The sequence below is a fragment of the Anoplopoma fimbria genome, chromosome 6, assembly GCF_027596085.1.
Source record: "Anoplopoma fimbria isolate UVic2021 breed Golden Eagle Sablefish chromosome 6, Afim_UVic_2022, whole genome shotgun sequence".
Lineage (NCBI taxonomy): Eukaryota > Metazoa > Chordata > Actinopteri > Perciformes > Anoplopomatidae > Anoplopoma > Anoplopoma fimbria.
The window spans coordinates 7,992,673-8,015,040 of NC_072454.1; the positions used below are offsets into that span (position 1 = coordinate 7,992,673).

The 22,368-nt window shown below is 43.2% G+C and overlaps 1 protein-coding gene across 1 annotated transcript in view; it reads left to right on the forward strand.

Moving 5' to 3' along the window:
- lrpprc (leucine-rich pentatricopeptide repeat containing) overlaps positions 1-22,368 on the forward strand; it is a 56,022-nt gene that overhangs the window by 19,101 nt on the left and 14,553 nt on the right. Inside the window, exons 22-30 of the mRNA XM_054599957.1 lie at positions 125-210; positions 5,423-5,630; positions 10,999-11,123; positions 13,363-13,469; positions 18,154-18,222; positions 18,419-18,509; positions 19,151-19,293; positions 21,041-21,161; positions 22,155-22,281. Coding sequence (XP_054455932.1) covers positions 125-210; positions 5,423-5,630; positions 10,999-11,123; positions 13,363-13,469; positions 18,154-18,222; positions 18,419-18,509; positions 19,151-19,293; positions 21,041-21,161; positions 22,155-22,281 — 1,077 coding nt within the window. The remainder of the gene's footprint in view (positions 1-124; positions 211-5,422; positions 5,631-10,998; positions 11,124-13,362; positions 13,470-18,153; positions 18,223-18,418; positions 18,510-19,150; positions 19,294-21,040; positions 21,162-22,154; positions 22,282-22,368) is intronic.

Sequence of the window (22,368 nt, forward strand, 5' to 3'; positions counted from 1 at the left end):
CTTTTCACTCACCACCTCATCAGACTGAAGTCCAACAGGAGAGTGTACGATAGATGAGTTGCATTTCTTCAAGTGGAATTCATTTTTTTTTTTTTTTTCTCCCCCTCTTTGTCTCTTTCTTTAGGAGTCGTAAGGACTCGTCAGTTGGTCTGGATCCCAGCAAATACATCTCACTGGTCAAGACCCTGTCGAAGAATGGCAAAGTGGAGGGTAAGTTTCCCCTTTCGGGCTGCAACTCATTTTGGTATTGATCGGTCTTCCATTTTTTTTTTTTAAGTTTTTTCATTCAGCCTCCAAAGAATCAGTTAATATATCAAAAATGCACACCTTAACTTCTCAGAGCCAAAGGAAGTTCCTCAAACTGCTTGTTTTGTCCAAAACAAAATATTTCTTGCTTCAAGGCTTCAAACCAATTGGATCGATTCCCCAAAGAGTTCTTATCTTCGTGTTGATTGATTTATTGGTTAATTGGCTAATCCCACCAGCACTTCCTCGCAACTTTTTCTCTGACAGAAAGCTGGATCAAAGTAGGTCATGCTTGAACCAACAACAAAAAAGGCCCACAGATGTGAATGTGTGCTTGAGCTATGTGTGTGTGTGTGTGTGTGTGCATGTGTGCCACCAGCTCTTGTCACAATCCGTCTTTCTCCCTCCCTCAAACCACATTAGTCGGCCATTTTCAGAATGCTACGGTGGGTTTCCTTCAGCCCATCGAAGACCCAATTACCATCAGTTTTGCCGCTCTGCTATTTGCGCCCAATGACAGGCAAAATGTTTCCCTTGTCTTTCCTCGTCTCTCCTCCCCTCCCCTCTCTCCGTCTTCATCTCTGTCTCTCTATCTGACCCTCTCTCCCCCGCTCTGTCTCCAAGCGTGTCATTCTCTCATTCTCGAACCCCCCCCCCCCCCCACACACACACACACACACACACACACACACACACACACACACACACACACACACACACACACATCCGCATCACTGAGAAATGAGAGAGGGGGAAAATTACAGGACTGTGTGTATTTTTCCAGAATTATTGAAATCCGCCTTGATGCTAATGGCAGATCATGTCCGTCGAAGTGCTTGAGCATTTCACACACACACACACACACACACACACACACACACACACACACACACACACACACACACACACACACACACACACACACACACACACACAGAGCGACACAAATTTGCATGTGAATTCAAGCAAAAGGCATTTGGCGGGTTGAACGGTTGTGTGTCCGTCTCTGTGTGTGTGTGTGTGTGTGTGTGTGTGTGTGTGTGTGTGTGTGTGTGTGTGTCGGGGTGTGTATAGGCAGCGCTAACGCATTTGCCATTAGCCAGAGTGTGCATATGGAGGGGACGCTTGTCAGCCACATTAGCACACATGGCTAACCTTGATGTTAGCCTGTCCCCGCCCAGACGCTGGTCCGCCTGGCTCCTAGCGCTCAGCAGGCCCAGCTGAAGATCATGTCTCCTGGCGTCTTGCTTTATTCCTCACCCTCTGAGCTCTAATGGCTTTGTTGTTTTTTCCCCTGTGTTCAAAGCCTTGCATCACCAGGCAACTTTGTTTTTACCTCACTTCATCCTTTTGACTTTATCCTTACGCCACCTTCCTTCCACCGTCACTTCAACCTCTGCTGCTCACTCCACATCTCCATCATGGTCCTTTTTAATCTTCACACCTGTCCATGCATCCATCGGTCTAACCTTCCATCTCTTTGTTTGTGTGTTACTTTTTTTCTAACACTGTTATACAATAATTTTCATACGTATGTCATCTTGCATATCTTCCATATGAGCCTTAAACGCAGAACAAAAACAAAAATGTATACAAATCTGTACAGTGAACCCATTTACACACACACACACACAAACACACATGCAAACAAACAGTACCTGTTAGGCATAGATGTTCCGTCAATTGTGTCGAACTCATTTTTATAAACCTCCTGAGTTCATCTGACAACCGTTAGAGCAACAAACCCTTTAAGTTAAATTATTGATTCAGGCAGATACAAACCATTTACATAAAAGTTCCTATTAAATAGACACAATGTAAAGCAGATATAGGTTTAGGTTAATCAGTGGTTGTCTTGGTAGGGACTCAGTAATTGTTTTAATTGCCAACACCAGAGCCACAAACTTGAAATATCAGACAGTTGGCCGCAGCATATTTTTTTTTTTTTAGAAATCCAGTGTTTTTCACTGCAAAGGGAAAAAAAACCCACAAAATGGTATCTTCTCCTCGTCAGCAACAGCCGGAGGCATTATTTTTTCAGTTGTTTTTTCCGGTCCATTCTCATGAACGCAAAATATCAGGATGCTTTAAGGGAATTTCTTACATTTTTGCACAAACGTCCACTTGGAATGAAGGAAGAACTGATTAGATTTTGAAGTTCAAAGGTCAAAGTCACTGTGACCTCATGTCAGTCCAATTCTCGTCGGCAATTTCCACTTTTTCCTTCAAAATTGGCTCTAAAGTTCACTCGCTCTCATAGTTGAACCTACAAGAATGTGGTGGTCAAAAGTCACTTGGATGTCACAAAACAAGTTTTAGTCCTTAACTCAATAATTCATATGCTAATTAAGATCATTTCAAACAAATGTCTAATTGGATAAATTTTGAAATTATGACGTTTTGGACAGACATGGATGTTAACTGCAACATGGACTGGTTGATGGAGGCAAACATCAGTGAGGCAGTAGTTCCAGTTTGAACTGACTTTGGCTTTAGATATTTTCCAACTTACTTCTTTTGTATATCTCATACCAGAACGAGTGCATCCTGTTGCACCCCCGCAGCCCACTGAACCTGCCAAACGTATCAACATGGGCCTGAACACCCCCTTTAACTCCTGCTACCTTTGCCTCTCTCCTTCTATTCTTTTAAATACACCTCTCCTCTTTCTTTGACCTGCCCTTGCCCCTCTGCCTCCATCCGTCCATCCTCCCACTTTGGTAAACACAACTCGTTCTGGCTTTAGGTGGTCCTGGACTCGTTTTCAGCGGTGTGTGTCGCTAGCAGTCAAGTCATGCAACATTAGATGAACCATTGGGCTGTGTGATGTTTGTTTACCTGGCCTGTCTGCCTCCCCATCTCTTAATGTGTGTGCGTGTGTGTGTGTGTGTGTGGGGGGGGGGTCTGGCTCGCTTTGCTGGCCGGGATGCTCGGCTGAGCTGATGGATATGCATACTGGCTAAACGGACGGATAAAGGGAGAGAGATGGGGGTTTGGGTGTAGGACGGAGGGATGTTAGCTGGTGTAGCTCCATTTGGGCAGATCAACTCCAAGCCATTGGTCTCAGTGATTAGCGGGTCTGTCAGAGAGTGATGGAGAGAAGTATGGATAGAAGAAGGGAGGGAGGGAGGGAGGCATGGAGAGAGACAGAGAGTGAGAATAAGTTTCATATGAAGTGATAAACATTACAGGCTTCACAGCTGGTCACTTCATTATAGGGCCATTGTTTGTTATTGATGCCGGCTCCTGATCTGATTGATTTTCATTGCATTTTAGTATTTTTAAAAGTTGACAGTGCTTTTTTTTGAGTTACTAGAGATACTTTTGTTATCCACTTTAGTTTGTCAGTCTCTCTTCTCTGTTTACACTATTGGCTGAAATATAAGTGGGACTCAATTATAAGGCAAGCACTCTGTAATGGCACCTGAATAAGAGCTTTGGTGACAGGCTCTACTTCATTCTGTTTTTCAGTCACATACTCACCCGCTCTTCTGACTTCAGGAACACGTTTTGTCCTGCACAGAGAATATTTTGGCTCCCTGCAAAGAGGTTTTAACTGAGGCCAAAGGAGCAGCATCAAGTGACACTAAAACAACTACAAAGCGACATAAAATGGCCACAAATGGACACAACCACAGAGAGATCCTTAACGACTACAAAGAGACACAAAACAAGAACCAAAAGAGGCAACTCATTAATAAAGTAAACCTATTTCCCTATAGAGACTTTGCAATATCTTTGTTGCAAGTAGTGGACTCACTAATGACTCTGATTCACTAACGTGATAAAAAAAAAAATTTGTCCTGTCTGCAGGTGTCGTGAATCCAACGGTAATTTAGCGTGTGCCCGTATTATGTTCGCAATGTAATAACATCTCTATGCACATATCAGTGAATGAGGCCCATTGTCCTCCCTTTAACTCCCCCCTATTTAGCAGCAGTGTCTCCTCCATTGCCACTGACCCCCGATCCACCTGTCCTCCCTCTATTCCCCCCCCCCCCGTCCCATTAAATATGTGACAGCTTTTGGTTTCCCATCGCCACAACAACTGGCACAGAGAGATGGAGAGACAGACTGAAATTAGGATGCCAAAGCACTCACCAGTGGGCCCCGTCCCTCAGCCCACAAGTGTGTGTGTGTCTGAATGTGTGTTACCAGTAGAGAGTGAAAATCCTGTTTTAAGGGTTTTGTTATATTACTAGCAATGTAGGTGTTAATACTGTATCATTATACCCAAATTTGTTCAGATTTTGTTCAGATTCAGGTTTTTTTTTTGGCAGAATTTTAAGCAAATTGCACATATTGCAGTTGGAGGACTGATAATACACATTATTCAAATGTATTTTCTCTGCATCTCTCCATCTTGGTCATGCTGTATAGATTAGTATCTGTGGTGCAGAGCGGCTGTATCGCTGTCAGCCCATTAGCAGCTGTCTAAATAGACAGTAAACGCATCTTAATTACCTTATGCTGATACACCACGTATATATATACACACACACACACACACACACACACACACGCGCGCGCACGCTGCCTTGTCACAATTTAGCCCCCAGTGTTGGCCAGATGGGCGCGTGGCCCGGTAAAAAGCCCTCCATTACCGGCTGGACTTGACCAAACTGATCCACCCCTCAGCCCGCTTACCGAGGTCTCGCTGGGGCCACAGCGGGCCCTTGTCGCCACATACCTATAATTTAGCCCCCCAAGTGCTTTCCACATGGCCACGGCAAAAAGCCGGCCTCCATTGTAGGGGTCCGGTAATTGTAGTCTCGTTTAGAACACCGCAAGCAGCAATTAGCGCAGAGTTGGCATTATACGGGGTTGGATTTGCATCCCTGCTGTGTGCAAAATGCTGTTTTAATATGGGTTTGTTTTCCCCACATGGAATTAGCTAAAGGGGCCTTTTATCATATTCACACACCCTACTATTCAACCAGCCAAGCTCTGCCCATATCTCGCTTTCATATTTCCTCATCTTGCTCCATATTCTCCCTTTCTCCTTGCCTTGTATTCTTTTTATTCGTCCTTCCGTCTTCACCTCTAAATCACTCTCACTATCACCTCCATTTTTTTGAGTCTCACCAAAGCATCACACGTGTTGAGTTGTTACTGACGTGAACATTTCTTCATGTTTCTTCGTGTCCGTCTTTATCTGTCTTTCCATCCATTACAGAGGCTGTAGACCTCCTGAAGGAGATGAAAGAGAAGGATGTGGTGATGAATGACACACACATCACCATGCTCTTTCACACGCTCACGGCCATGGTGGCCAAGGGCGGCGCCCCCGTCATCCGACGCCTGCAGGACACCATCTTCACCCTCGGACTGGCTAAACCCACCGCCAATCTCTGCTCGCCCCTGATTTCTGCCTACCTGGAGAGGTAAAAAGAAACTGACTGTGTTGCCCTCGTAGACACAGATTCAAAGAAATTGTAATTAGTGTTCCGGTACGTTTTATTTCTATATAGCTGAAGTTCTCCACTAACCAGACAACCAGCTCACTTTTGTTTTTCGGATTTGTGTCTTCGTCTGCCAAATCCAGTTGCCAGGTGTGTGTATGTATGTGTGTCTCAATGAGTCACTCATCCCTCCCTATGATCATAGCTGAGGTTACATTCTGGGTCAGCGATTCAGACAGAGAGAGGATGTGGAAATTGCTCATTTATGTGTGTGTGTGTGTGTGTGAATGTGTGTGCGGTGTTAGAGCCAGGTTTTGTTTGTTAGAGGATTCGCCAGCTGCAACCTCTCCCATGAGCCCCCACCCCTAGTCTCCTGAAACACCCACTGCTCTACTCCAAGGTGTAAGTGTGTGTCTGTGTGTCTGTGTGTGTGTGTGTCTGTGTGTCTGTGTGTGTGCGGTGAAAGATGGCCATCAATGCTTCTTCCCATAATGCAAATATGCAAATGAACGTCACCAAACACTGGCTGTGGGGTCACTGGTATTGCCCCACCCCTCAACTCTATTCAGTATGTGTGTGTTCTATTTGTCAGAGCAGCTTTTAAGTAGATCAACTCATTAGCATGTTAATTATGTACAGAGCACTAATTGCTGGATTTAGCACAGCCACGCAGTGCGCCGTTAGGGGCCCTCCTCTACACACATGCTTTCATACACACTGTTTACCTCTAGTGTGCATGCCGCGGTAGAGGTAGAGACCTTTTGCACATGAAGCTCGTGCACACACATGCTTAAACACTCTCTCACACACACACACACACACACACACACACACACACACACACACACACACACACACACACGCACACGCACACACACACGCACAGGTTCTCCCCTGGCGCTGTTTGTTTTGCTGTAAGTCTGGTCTCTGGCACCAACAGAGTTTCCAGGTTCACTCGTTAATCACTGCCTCTGTGAGATTAGCAGGCTAATTTACTCCTGGGTCATCAACAGCAGCCAAAACACAAATACAAACACACACACACACACACACACACACCAGCTTACCCCGGCCCTGTTCACAAATCAAGTGCCAGTTGTACTTCCTCCAAATGATACCACAGTGAACACACACTAATGAACACAAGTGAACAAGCTAACTGCTGGTATTTTAGCTGGCTGGTTGTCACGGCTTGGAGATAGTCAACAAATAAAAGGAAACAGAGCATACAGTATATTTTTGTGAGGAGAGTGTAGCTTCTTCAAACACTGAATAGCAGCAACATATTTCCACTCAACCAAGTTTTATTTTAGCAGATCGCTCCCTGCAGGAGTGAGATAATGACTGAGTGGCTCATTTTGACTCTAACACCAGTTCCAGGCATTGAATAGCCTTTTAAAATGGTTGGGTGAATAACAGCAATTTCATAAATAAAGCTTTCTGTCAGAAAGTCTAAATACATTTTAGCTTATCATTGGCATCAATGACGAGAGAGAGGCTGATACTTGTAGTTTCATCGAGACTCATAGTGTTTAAAAAGGCTTTTTGATAATAAAAAAATCTATAAAGTGGTCTCTTCTAAAAAGAAATGCATAAATAGTGTGATATGTTTAGGAATGTAAAGTGGATTTAACATGTGGTTCAGCCAAGCCTCAGGGCAGATTTGAGTACCACAACACTTGACTTTATCGCTCCAGTTGAATCAGTCTCCTCTCGCTCTCTTCTCCTCTTTTTTTTTTTTTTTTTTTTTTTTTTTTATCTTTTTATTTTCATCTCTTCGTCTCCACCTCTTCATTCCGTCAGTCAGGGGACAAACAGACAGTTGGGAGGAGGAGGGACAGAGAGAAGCGATAAAAGAGGACAAAGCAGGCATCACTCCCGCCTGCACCCGTCTCATTGCTGCGTCAGTGCTAATGACTTAATGAACACTTCTCCGGCAGATTAGCCCTTGACAGCCCATCATATGCGCCGCCCCGTTAGCCTTCAAGCCTGTCCGCTCAGTGTCGTATGGGCCAACCTGCTACTACGCTAGCCCAGATTGCCACCTCCTTATGGAAGTGATTAGCGACAGGAAATGTTAATATGTCCAACAATATGAAGAGCTCGCAGTACAATTATGATAAGACAGAGAAGCGGTGGCGATAGAGGAGGAGGAGTTGGGAGAGCTGATGGGAGATGAGTGGCTCGGAGGAGGAAAGAAATAGCTCTTTCAATTCCACTTATAATATAATCCACTTTTCACTTTTGTCTTTATAATATGTGTACATAGTTTTGTGAAGACTTATAAGCACAAATCAAAAGAAAACTAGTCAAGTAGGCAGTTAAAAGAAAGAAGGAACTCCAAAGTAGATCAATGGAAGCAGCCAGAGGTGAAACATAGAAGTAAATGGACGCGTAGAAGGAAATTTAAGGAAAACAAAGAGATGTTGAAAAACTCAAGCACTTCACAGCTCCATTAGCTATTCAACTTGTGGTTTTAATACTGCACTAATCATTAATGTTAATACAAAAAAACTAAACTTGTGTATTTTGTGAAAGATTTCGCTCGTAGTTACAAACCCACAGTTACCACTGGACTCTACGAAGTGTTTTGTAGCTGCTTTGTGGCGACAGGTTTCAGCAAAAAACTCAGATTGAACCACAATACACTACCTTCCAAGCACCAAACGTCAGGTAAACAAAGTTAGCAACTGGCTGGTGAACATAGTTGAGCATTTAGCAGCTAAAGAGACAGATATTTCCCTCAGGAATCGGTGGAGACCAAAACAGAGCTAAAAGGATCGTGACTATTGGACCTGCACGTCTTCAAATTAAGGCCAACTTTGCTGTGTTTCTGCTAGATGTGTAATTACTGTAGAAGATTGTTGCCATTCCAACATTATGCATTATGAAGCTTTAAGACTTTTAGACACACACACGCACACACACGCTCGTACGCAGCCATGTAGGTTTTTTAGGTCATTGCATCATGTTGAGAATTCACCTGTGCGTACTGACGTAAACATTAGTAAGTGCCATTCTTTAACACATGTGGGCTAGCGGTGTCATGATCGCAGTCTCATTTGCGTTTCGAGACACAGACACCTCGTCCTCCCCCACGCAAAGGACAGTCGATCTCCTCCGAACAAAAGATGGGGACGGAGAGGGAGAAAAAAAGGGAGAGGGAGGGGGGGGTGGATGAGATGAGGCAAAATGAGCTTCCTTGTCTAATCCTTCAGGTTTCCACTGAGCAAAGCGCTCATTTTTTTTTTTTTTTTTTTTTTTTTTTTTTTTTTTTTTTCAGGGCTTAATTGGCTGGAAAGTGGCTGACATGCAAAGTTGAGGACATTAACAGGGCTGTGCAGCCGCAGTAAATGGCAACGCAAAGTGACAGTTAAATTGTACCTAGGGGAAATTATCCATCTTTCGACATCCTTAGCTCTTTTTTTGGGGTGGATTGGTGGGCGGAGAGAGAGAGAGATAGAGAGGGGGAGAGGGGAGGAAGGCAGAGGGGGTGTAATTGCAACGCCAGGCCTTTTTTTATTTTTTTAGCAAGAGTGATGGGATGTTATTCTTTTTTTTTAAGATGTCTCATTAGGATGGAGGGATTATAAGTAGCTGTGTGTAGAGGAGCGTGATGAAGGAAAGAATGAGGTGGACAGATAGACAGGATGAAACAAACCAACATGACTTGGACACAACGTGTAGAAATGGCTCCAATGTAAAAAGCCATGTGCACCTCGCCACAACAGTTAAGGTAATTGTGCATATAAGACACATTACGTTAATTACAAATAACTTTCTGCACTTTTTTCCCCTCATTGTTGTCTCGTTTTTTTTTTTTTTTTTTTTTGGAGTAAATTGTCTGTCTCCCCCCCCTCCCTCTGCTATATCTCATTCTATGTCCACGCTCTTTTTCTCATTTTCAAATGTCTCTTAGTCTCTCTTCTGTGTTGTTCAATCAGACTGTTGTGCGGTTGAATAGCCTCTTGACTGGCGCTGCTGAATAATGTTGTCCCTCTTCATTTCAATTAGCGGACCTCTTTACCTTCCGACCCTAATCACTCCATTCCTCCTCCCTCCATATCTCTCTCCCACTGCTGCCGAACTCAAGGTCATACCATTTCCTCTGTTTTTTCTTTCTTTTTTTTTCTGGGTTGTTGGTCTTTTCGGGCATATTTCCCTCATCCACTTGTCTAATTGATTAGTGGAGAAAACACTTCAGAAATTATACCTGTTCACTCTCAATCTCTCTCACGCTCTGTCCAGCCGTCTGTTTCTCATTCACTTACTCTGCCCCCTACCTCCCCCCCCACAGGTGCCCTATCTGCTTTGACCTCTGTGTGATTGACATGGTAATTACCCAATCAACAGATTGATGGCAGCGCTGTCACAATAGAGGGGATTGAAGTGGTCTCTCTCCCCTTCGCCCGTCTCTCAGCTTCTCGTTCTCCTGCTTCCTTTTCGCTACCTCTGTCTCTCTACTTTTCTTGTTATCACTCCATCAGGCGCACTCATCCTCCCTCTACGCGCTCTTTTGTTTGTTCGCCCCGCTCGGGAGGATAGATTGAGCAAGATAAGGATGACATGAGACGAGCCGGTGGTACGGCGAGGCGAGGGGGCGGCTCTAATGTTGTTGCTATATTTCTGCTAAATTGCTCAGCTGGGGGGCGAGGTCATCCGATGGGGAGTGAGAGCTGACAGCATGAAATCAAAAGGAAGATGGTAAAGGGGGGGGGGAGGAAGGAGGAAGGAGAAGGGAGAGGACCAGGAGGTAAGGGAAATGAGTCGAGGAAATGAGGGGAGGTTTGGAGAGGACAAAAGAGGAGAGTTGGGAGGAGCAGAGCCGAGAGGGTAAAGATCAGTCGAGCCCTTTTGTCTGCTGTATTGCTTCCCCCTCTAAAAGCCTGTCCAGAGAGACATTAGCCCCCTTTGCCGACAGGTGTGTGAGAGCGTGCCTGATTGTGTGAGAATGATGTATTGGGGCCAAAAGGCTTCATCACCTACAGTTGTGCTGTCATGAATTCAAAGGGCTGCATTGTTGCAGAGGGTCACGGTGCTTGAATAGGAGGTCACGGGGTTAACAACCCACGATACTCTCTCTATTCTTTACCGACACAATCCCGTACATGACTGACTGGACGGACCCGACACCTAACTCGCTCTCTGCTCTCTCTCTCTGTGTGTGTGTGTGTGTGTGTGTGTGTGTGTGTGTGTGTGTGTGTGTGTGTGTGTGTGTGTGTGTGTGTGTGTGTGTGTGTGTGTGTGTGTGTGTGTGTGTGTGTGTGTGTGTGTGTGTGTGTGTGTGTGTGTGTGTGTGTGTGTGTGTGTGTGTGTGTGTGTGTGTGTGTGTGTGTCACGTGCCCTGCAGTAAGGACCTTGCCGGAGCTCTAGAAGCAGCACTGGAGTGTCAGAAGCTCTACAACCAGCTGCCTCGCATCCACGACATCATTGTTGCTCTGGTGGAGAAAGGAGACACCGAACTTCTGCAGAAAGGTTACACATTTGTACAATCGTCTATTTGTTTTCCATCACAATTAGTAAATGATAGAAACATTTATTGACTTCAGTAGTTTAACACAAAATAAAGTTAAGTCAAGCATTTGAAGGTTACACTTTCGCACATTTTCTGGTTTTCTAAAAAGTATGTCATTATAAATTTTGGGGGATTTATGTTTCTATGTGCAAAAGAAAGTGTTAAAATTTCATGGGTATTTTGCTTTATATTCGGACATTTTATAGACGAACCCTAATTGATCATAAAAGATACATAAAAATGACCATTTATTTCTGCTCTTCATCCACCATCTGTCAACCCTTTTGATTAGGTTTCATAAATAGTTCGGTCAACAAAAAGTTTCTGCAGGATCCCACCTTAATCAGTTCATTAATCAATGATTAAATGTTTTGGAGCATTTTATGCCTTTCATTAAAAGTTCACAACAGTTACATGACAGAAGTTACAGGACAAAGAAGGAATGACCTGCAACAACGGTCCTTGGTTGGATTTGAACGGGTCACATTGCGGTTCATGGACAGCGCCTTAAACCAGAGGCCACCAGGATGTACCAGAGCCATGATTTATTTATTTTTTTAAATGCATCACACATGACACTTTGTTAAGGCTCATTATGTCAAAATGCCGTCAATAAAACTCAAAATAGCAGTTAATGTGTCACTGCTTTTTGCAGACATACATATTTTCTAAACTTCCCCTGGTTGACTCTAACTTTCTACTATTCGGTTCTGTGTGTGGGGCAGAGCTAATCCAAAGTGCCCGTGCAGTGTTTGCATTAGACTCATACGCAACAAGCGCCAACAGTTACAAGTGTGTGTAAGAGGACCAGAGAGCGAGAACGGTTCAGATCGAGGGCCGCGGTGAAGCACGTCCCAACGATCACGTTTTGAACAGTCGCCCTGTAGGTTGACAGCGACGTGGTGTAAAGGTCAAGTTCAATGTGCTGCGGGGGCAAGTGGCTATGGAGTGCGTAAAGGTCGAAACCGTGCAGTGGAGCACCTCTCCACCTCCTTCCCTCCCCTCACTCCCTCCTCCACCCTGCCCTCCCACCCTCGTCTCTGACCCCCCCCTTAAAGGTGACAGACCCTCAGAGGCAGGCGCTACAGCAAAATTACATTTACAATAATTTCTGACAGATACAAGTAAACCAGTGCCAACAATGCCACAACTGGATCTTGAAATTAAAAAAAAGAAATGATTCTGTCTCCCACTTCCTCATAAAAAAAGCAGGAGAGAGAGGGATGACTTTTGACATAAACCTTGAGGCACACTCGACCCGACCGCATTGTGAGTTCATGTTAAGTGCCTGTTAAAAATAGACCGTCGGAAACAAAAGCAGAAATGTACCGAAACGTGCAGACTTCCAAAAGAGGAGTGGCCTTCAGCACTCTAAAAACATGATGCCTCGTCAAAAGAGCTTGACTCAGGTCTGACCTTGCTTCGAGTTCAAGCATCAACAGAGAAATAAAAATAAAGGGTTTTTGTGAGGTTCTGGCAACCATAGCAACCGCTCAACTACTCTGAAACAAGAAAGGGTCATCATACAATACATGCTTTTAACCTGGAAGTTTCTGTCATGGTCTACGGGAAACCTGGAATGTGGAGGATGGAAAGTGCTATCAATGAGCAAATGTGGCTCTGACTTCCACCAAAGCCTTAAAATGAGGTTTTGCATTCAGAAAAGGCAACTTAAATGTAGTCCAACTGGTCTGAAACGTGACTACAAGCATGTCTACATTAGATTTAGACCGTGAATGAAGTCCTTAATGATTAAAGTTCTTTCTGTTGACTTCAGATGACAGCAAGTAAAGGCCGAGAGATTATTCTTTGTTCCCCTGCTTCGCTGAATATGCAGGTCCATTTGGATAACTGAAAGTCTGTGTTGTTGTGTGTGTGTGTGTGTGTGTGTGTGTGTGTTACCTGTCCCGAAGCTGCTGGACAGAGATAGCACGTAATGCTGAGCAGAGCGCTTTAGCAAGTTTAACCATGACAGCTTAGGCTTTCATTCGGAACCCGTGTGTGTTTATTTCAGAGCAGACTTGATATGGCTGCTTTGTGCCCGGGACATTGTGCCAAATAATGGAATCAGGAGGGAAAAGATGAAGTGTGCGGTGTGTTTGTTCACCTTGCAGGCTGTTTTAATCTCAACCTTTCTATGCTCTGTCTCCCCCCACCCCCCCACGTTTGTCTGTCTGCTTCTCCTGTCTTTCTCTTCAGCCATGGACTTTGTGAGTCGGGAGCGAGGAGAGATGACCATGTTGTATGATCTGTTCTTCGCATTCGTGCAGACGGGCCGCTACCGTGAGGCTCGTAAGATCATTGAGGTAAACACACACAAAGACGTACACACAACCAAATAAAATATGGGTTGAGTTTTTCTGATACTGCTTATTTCTGGAACATATCAGAGTTAGTAGTTGATTGCTGCAATTTCACATGTTTGAACAGATTTTCTATCTATTCAAACATGTGAATTTACAGCAATCGTAAGATTTGCAATCTACCCTTCAGTTTGAAAGGTGTGAAAAACAGAAAAATATGTGATATCAAAACTAGTTTGGGTGATGTTTGGGGAGAGAACATTTATGAATAAAAAGATGACTGAACATATAATGAACTGAAATCATGATTTGCAGGGTAAATAATGAACAATAAGAGGGCCTTATTCCACAAGAATGCAAACTCACACAAAAACAGAAGAGTGGTATTTGTATTATATTTTCCTGCCTGGATCTGAATATAAAATTTGATTCTCAATCTTCGAGGAGCTGACTTGAAAATAAAAAACAGGATAACATCCGCAAGATTGTCATGAGCCACAGTGGACATGCATGATGTAAAAGCCATACTCTGTATTGTTATTGTAGCTATGAATATTTATATCTTTTGTCATCTTAAATCCTGCTATAAGCCACGTAGATTAGTGTGAGAAAACGAGAGGGGCAAAGCGGGCGGATAAGAAGCGATGTTCACATGGATAAAAGGGGACGGGCGATCGGGGACTGGATAGCGGGACAGAGAGATTGATGAATAAACGACTAGAGGGATGAGCCTGACATCAGATGAAAGGGAAACAAGGCCATTATGTCGTCTGATCAGGATGAGAACAAAAAACAAAAAAAAAATACCTTAACTCCCTCACTCTGACTCTGCTTTCGCTCGTGTCCTGCTGGAGGGATTTGTCCCTCTTGAGGATTTTCAAACCCTCTTAAATATTATTGACATGTTGTTATTGTGGCTCTCATTTCCCCTCTGCTAGATTGTATTGCCGTTATCCTACTTATGACAGAGAGTCGGCTACATGTTGGTGATGTGTGAGATTGGAGATGCCTTGTAAATGGACCACAGATGTACATGTTGCGTGATGTCAATGAGAGATGTGGGTTAGAGTGACAAAAGCTCAGCTGCATCACCCCCATCTGTTGGGTTTTAGTTTGTAATGGACTCACTGTCACATTTCCCCCCCTTAATAACAGAAAAGATATTTCATCATAAGGCTCTTTTACCTGTGATGGCTTCCTGTAGCTGTATTGTTTAGTGTGTGAAATATCAGAATGCTACAAAATGAAATGTTCATTTTTTATTAGTAATTGTCTTTAGAATAACATAAACACAACACAGTCCAAATCAAAGGTATTCAACTAACTCACATATTCAGCTTCAGGATTGTCGCCAGGATTTTAGAATCTCAGGTTATGACGGTTATAAAAAAACTTTGGCGCAGGCAACATTGGCATATTTTCACCTGGGTAAAGTTGTTGCAGGGAGTACGTCGGCAATCAGCTGTTGTGTTTTGGCGGACTGATGAATGAAATGTCAGATATTTTTGGCCACTGAGAGAAATATCTGGCTCTTTAGCTGCTATATGCTCCACTATGTTCACCAGCTAGTGACTTAACTTATCTGTCTGCTGTTCCTTGCTGACGAGGTAGAGTACCTTTAGTTTACCTGAGCTTTCTTGCCAAAAAACAACTGCCTGCTGTCTGGAAATGAGATCACGGAGTGCGGTGGGAGTGAACCAGAACTGTATAGTTTGGGGGCCGGAAACCAAAACAAAAAGCTGAAATCTGTAGAGCAGAGGACACATGCAGAGTCAAGTGATTATTCACCTTTAACATTACACATTGGCATTTCATCCAGCGTTAATATAAAAGTATTGATCAAAGTATAATCAACTGAGTCGTTGGGACTTACTGTAAGTTCTTCAGAGTTTTCCGTTTAGTGATTTGCTGTCTTTTGGAGTTCAATCAGACAAAATTCTGACCTGCGTAGATGTTTTCAGAACAAAGTCTCTGAACAGAGAGTTCCCTACTGAACCGTCACTTTTTATTCTTGTATGACGACAGATTAAGTACTGAGATAATACAATGGAATCATATCTATCACTCAAACATGCATACACAGACACTCAAACACACAAATACTTTTTTTTTTTTTTTTTCGCCTTTAGAGAGCGTCAAGTAGCAGTCCAGAGTGGTGTCTCTCTTTGGGCTGTGTTTGGTATAATTGGCAGCTGATTAATCACAGCTAATTAAATGTAATGATCGAGAAAGGTGGCCAATTTTGTGCTAAATGGTCAAGGTTAGGTAGAGGATTGTCAGGTGGCCAGGCCTATTATAGCGGCACGCACATGTGTGTATGATGGTCAAGGTTAGGTAGTATTGCTAAAGAGTGGTGAGCCATTATGTGTTTTTGTGTTAGGGAGAGGGTTGTGTGTGTGTGTGTGTGTGTGTGTGTGTGTGTGTGTGTGTGTGTGTGTGTGTGTGTGTGTGTGTGTGTGTGTGTGTGTGTGTGTGTGTGTGTGTGTGTGTGTGTGTGTGTGTGTGTGTGTGTGTGTGTGTGTGTGTGTGTGTGTGTGTGTGTGTGTGTGTGTGTGTGTGGACTAAGTGGCGAGGTGATTAGTGGAATTAGAACATTAGGAATTGAGATGGAGAGGGTTTGTTAAGTGGAGGTGAGACGAGGTTGGCTCTATCTGTTTCTTTTTGTGTACATGTACATAAGGATGAGAAAGGTAGCATCTAAAGGTCACACAAGACTCTTTCTGAAAGTGAGAGTGTCTGTGTTGTTGTTTGTTTTCTACTTTGTATTCTTTTGATCCACCCGTTTGTAAGTTATGTGCCTTCTTATTTCTAAAGGATTTTGTTTTCAGATTAGGGAGATTTGTCCTGACGGATTCAAAATCCCAAACACATTTGTGTGTGTGTTTGCGAGTAGATGTGCAGAAGGCTGCTCTGAGCCCGCAAGACTTTACCAAGTAAAGTGGAATCGGAGGCAAAAAAGATGGAGCACTTGCACCGTGGGCCTTAGTCTCTAAGAAGATTAGACAGACTGAGGGAGAGAGAGAGAGAGAGAGAGAGAGAGAGTGCAACACATTTTAATTTGTCCCTTTGGCTGGTTGGGTAAGAACATAATGCCTTTCGCCTGGGCAGGATGGAGGGATGCAGAGGCAGGGGGGGAGGGGGGCAAAGACTGAGTAGGAGCAGGGGAGCTTTGGAGGAAGAGGGAGGGATTGAGAGAAGAGAGGATTGAGAGAGGAAAGGATGACGGCGGTGAGGGACGGTCGGAGAGAGGGATGAAGCCCGTCTTTTCTTGACTCTCCCCACCCTCTCACAGTGTGATGGGCTCCCATCAAAGAGGCCAGCGGGGATTGAGCGCTGTTGATCCCCGTTCAGATTAACTTCCTGGCAGATCTTTCTGTCTGTCTCTCTCTCTCTCTCTCTCTTTTTTCAGATTACCAGGGAGAGAGGGAGAGCAAGATTTCTCAATCCTAGCCTTATTCAGATTGTATCAAAGCCCCCAAGAGACAGATGAAATCCTGATCACTGTTATTCCATGATAATAATCATCTAGTCACTCCACATATCAGGCTAAATCTTAGCTACACGAGCCGGCAGATCAATCTATGTCAGCCCTTATTTGACATCCCTCACGCTGTCTATCTGCATATCATTGTTGTCCTGAATGTACTACAAATCCCACAAAAATGCAAGACTATTCAGGACTTTATAGTCGGTATATTTTAAACCTAAATTCGAATGTTCTATTTTTAAGGTGTAATTTTGCCTCCAAACTATTATTCTATTTTATATCCTGTGAGAAAAACTAAATGTCCACTCAAACCTTTATTGGCAAAAGATTTGAAAAAAAAAAAGTGAAAAATAAAAAACTAAACGTTATGGAAATGCAACACCACAATATTCCCGTCATCCATGAAGTCCTGTTTTATATGTTGTTCCATCCAATGTCATAGTTTTAAGTATTTAAAATATAGTATATTTGATAATTGTAATTTTTCTTCCAGTTGTTTTTCCTGTAGTCTCAAGATATGTGCCAGTTTTTGATGATTGGTCCATTAATGGTTCAGCATCTGGATAGAAGATTGATAGACAACAATTTACATGTTCAGTTCATTGATCAAGTCAAAAATTATTTTATGAACTATATGCTGTCCTCTTAAGGCAAAACAAATCTCTTTTTACAGTTAAAGATGTTCTGCCCTCACATAAAAGTACAATCACATATTCGGCAGACACAGTTAATACTTATATAAATCCATCTATTGATTCTGAAATATAATTGGTGTACATTAACTAATATCAATATTAAAATCCTTTTTAAGGCTTCATGGGTTTGTATGGGTCAATAGGCATTTACTATATGGATAATGCATCAATGGTTACTTAGCTTATTTTTCATTTACATTCATATTGATTGTACTGTTATTTAGGTCTGATGCTTTGTAATGCTCCAGGCTGGATTTAATGGACAACTTGGACCTCATTTTTATGGATTTGGCCGTCATTTCTTAATTACTTGAGATCTGGGAACACAGTGACATTGCTATCGGGCTGAGAGACGCAACACATCCACATGACACCCACATAGGTCACATACATTGACACCCGGGAGATGTTCAGAGCAGCTACAGTTTTTGATACCGTCGTTCATCTGCTCTCTGGATTCTTTTCATAGATAATCTTTTCTTTTTCTTTTATTTCCTTATTGTAGACCCCTGGGTTGAGGGCACGGCCTGGACGCCTGCACTGGTATGCTGAGAAATGCATTTCTTCCAACCAGGTAACCTCCTCTCTCGCTCGCTCGCTCGCACACACACACACACACACACACACACACACACACACACACACACACACACACACACACACACACACACACACACACACACATACACATACACACACACACACAGGCATCCAGAAATCTATAAAAAATCCAGTTTAAATTATAAATATTGTTGTGTTTGTGCGTATAGATGGAGGCCTTGGAGCAGATGGTGGACATGACATCCAAGCTGTTTGAGTGCGACAGAGATGAGATGTACAGTTACATCCTTCGGCTCTGCAGTAAGTTTCCTTCTCTTGTTCATTTGTGTGTTCTTTTATGTCCTCCCAGTTTTCAACCTCCTACTTAACCCCCAATATCCTCTGCTGCCTTGACCTCCCACCTCTGGGTCTCTTGGTGCCCCAGGCTGTATGTATGTGTGTGTGTGTGTGGAGAGAGAGAGAGACACATCGAATGGGATCAGTCAGAAGTAAGAGCACAAGACATGGTGTGATTGCTGCAGTGGAGAGCAGAGCAGATAACAGTTGTGATTGGAGTGTAAAAGCTGATTGTCAACCCATTACCCCAAATTCCCTGTGCGTACACACACACACACACACACACACACACACACACACACACACACACACACACACACACACACACACACACACACACACACACACACACACCTAGTTAGTGTGTTTCCTGAATTACATGATAGTTGAGGCTCAGTCAGCTGATCAGATTAGTGCTTTGATTGCCTTCTCTCAGCATGGAGCACTTTGTCTGAAATTACTCTCCGGTGCAGGCTGAGTGATGAGCTACAAGCGATACGGACTGACTCTATGACCACATGGGTCCGTGTGTCATGGCGTTCATAACAAATTACATAAGAACACACCTTTTTTTATTAACAAGCTTTGTTTCCTGTTGTTTCCAGAGGAGACAAACAACTGGGAGAAGGCAGAGGCGCTGTGGACGACGATGCAGGAGGAGAACGTCATTCCCAGGGAGAGGACCCTGCGTATGCTGGCAGACATCCTGAAGAGTAACGGCCAGGAGGTGCCCTTTGATGTGCCTGAGGTAAAACCCCAGCTTTATAATATGTACGTCCCAGTGACGCACATCAGACGGATCTGGTATTCAAAATAATAATTGCCAGGAGGTTCCTAAGGAGGGAGGGAAGCAGAGCAGATAAAGCTGAAAGCCAAAGAGATTCCCAAGAGCTCTGGAGGACTCTTAAAGAGCCTGAGGTCAAACATAACACACAGGCATGGAGCACTGATGGTTGGAGACAAATCACAATGGTGGCTGTGCGTACATTTCTTGACTGAAATGGGGTGGGAGGTACCCGTGATTATTTTTTATATCCTTCAATAGTCTATTTGATATTAACAGTTATCACGCAAAAATGCCAAATATTCTCTTTTTCCAGCTTTTCAAATGCGAAGATTCACAAATCAAACATCTTTTTATTTTCTTTTGGAGCCTTAACTTTATGAAAAGCGTTTTTGTGTATCACCTTGGACTTTGGCAACTTGTGATTGTCATTTCTCACCACTTTCTGAAATTGTATAGGATTTGAATAGACTGTAAATAGCAGCCCTACCTTAATAATAGATGTGTCCTTGATAAATACATATAAGAGATACTTCAGGGCTTTTCTGAAAAAGTCAAATAGAGAGTTCTTTATTACATCACAATGGGAAGTTGCACTGCAGCCAGATCACACATGAAACTCAAAATAAACAACATAATGACACAAAAATATGCGCTATAATAGCTTAGAAATAAAATAATAACATCTATTTCAAGATGCTGAAGTAAACTTTAAATGTAGTGTTCTGTACTCTGTTAATGTCGGTCTAGTATAAGCTCTAAATTGTCCTGTATTTATATGACAGGAAGCTTCATTGGTACTGAACTGAAGCTGCTCTCCATCACTTTAAATACAATGCTCTCATTCCCATTTATAATCATACGGCATAGATTAACCGAAGGGCAAGCTGACCCAAACCTCTGCTCATAGGAACTAACCCCAAAACGACTCCATACAGTTCCCCCTCCCCTCCTCACCCCGCTCCCCTTTAAGCCTCTGTTCATTACATGCAGAGAAAACAGGATTGGGGCTTCTGATCTGAAGTGTGGTCAATCAGAGCGGCTGGCTGGTGAAAGGTATTACAGCTTGATCTGTCTGTAAATCTGTAATGCCAGACTAATTTCGCCAGCAGCTAAATGCCACCATATGGCCTCAGCTGGATTCTTAGTTTAAATAAGTGCATGTGGCCTCGACTGTACTCTGCCAAGAAGAGACAAAGTGGACGATGTGAATATGCGTTAAAAAAAATGTGAATACAAGAGGGGAGTTTGGGTTTGAATAATATAATATTACTGTGTTGCATCGCTGCAGTTTTCCTCAGCTTTGTTTTGCTCCAATAGCCCCGGAGCATGATGAGACGGGAAGTGATCGCTGTTGCCTGGAGCGATGAACTTGGTGACCCCTGGGGCTCTTCAGTTGACTCAGCCGCTTCGACACACACTCTCTCGCATACGCACACACGCTTTTCATTTTGCCCCTGGGGTGCCAGACCTAATTTGCCCCCAGCCAATACAGCTTAACCCCCTCCCCTCACTGCTACCCGGGTGACTGAGCATTAGGGGACCCTGCCCTTCCTGCCCAGCGTCATTGCATTCATACACACACAAACACACACCAGTCCATTGCAAGAACACAGTTGAACATGTGTGTGTGTGTGTTTGCGTTTGTACGCTGGATGAAGCTGTAATTTGAGATTTATCACTTTTTATTCTTTTTGTGTGTCATTTCCAGACCTGGTACGAAGAAGCTGCCACCACACAGCAGGTCAAGACCGAAGCAACCGTCCCCAAAGTCAATAATGCTGAATACCAGACCCGTCTGCTGGCCCTCTGTAAAAGGGGCAAGGCCAAAGGTAAGCAGCAGGGGGTCCCAGTATGGTTGTCCCAAATGACACGGAGCTAAACAACAAGAAAATTTAACCTGTCTGAGATTTTTAAAGTTTCCATTTGAAACTGCAATAAAAGTCATTTTTGACCGTTAAAGGACAAAAAGACTCCAACAGCCCTGATATACTTTTGGTTTGTTCTGCAAACAACGGCTTATTACACTGGAGCAATGCACAAAATAATTTCCTCGTGGTATAACAAAAGTTGATCTGAATCCAGTCGGGATACTTTGTATTGCCATTTGATGAATATATCAAATATATCAGTGAAAATTCACTGGATCTGTAACATCTAGCTTCCCAGATGTTACTCATTTACTTCACTGCAGATTTCTGCTAAGCATTTTTTTATTATTATTTTCTTTCTTTATTTTATATTTTTTTGCAATGTGTAGTTTAAAATGATGCATTTTTACTTATTAATTTACAATGCATATCGCCAATATCACAACAAATTTCCTAAAAAAAAGCGTGATTTTCTGCTTGAAATAGTGATGGCTAAGATGAGGTTCAAATATCATTCAAATATGATAAGGACGCTCACTTTATGACAATCTTTCCTAGAAGTTATTTATAGTGTAACCCTGCATGCTTTCTCACTTTGGCACCTCGCCAGTTGCTGCGTTTGATTGTTTTAATTAGTTAAAATGCCTGTTGGACACATTCCCTCCCAGTTCTGAGGTGGAAAAGGTGTCAAACAATCTGACAACCACATGAGCTGATGAATACTGAGGCCTTAAAAGCCTTCACAGCTTCGGTTTTAATATGAAAAATATTGCTTGATGGAGCCTCAAACAGAATTCAAACTACTTATTTACTGTTTAGAGTCACCTGCTGCAGTGTCGTCAAATTCAATATGAGTTTTATTTAAGTGAAATGATGATGTTACCTCTGCTTTTCTTAATCCTGTCCAACCTCTGAGTCGGTTTTTTTTCTTTCTCTTGTTCTGTCCTTCCACAGAAGCCTATAAGATGCTGAAAGAAGGCAATAAAAAGGGTGTGGCATTAGGCCCCGCCCCTTACGATCAACTGATCCGCGCCTTGTTGGCCCAGGGATCTATTGAGGACGCCTTGGCAGTCAAAGACATGTGAGTGCCTTAACATCTCATTCTGCACCGACAAATGATACGTTTTGGTTATGCCTTGCAAAACAGAAAAACATATTCCAAGTTCTT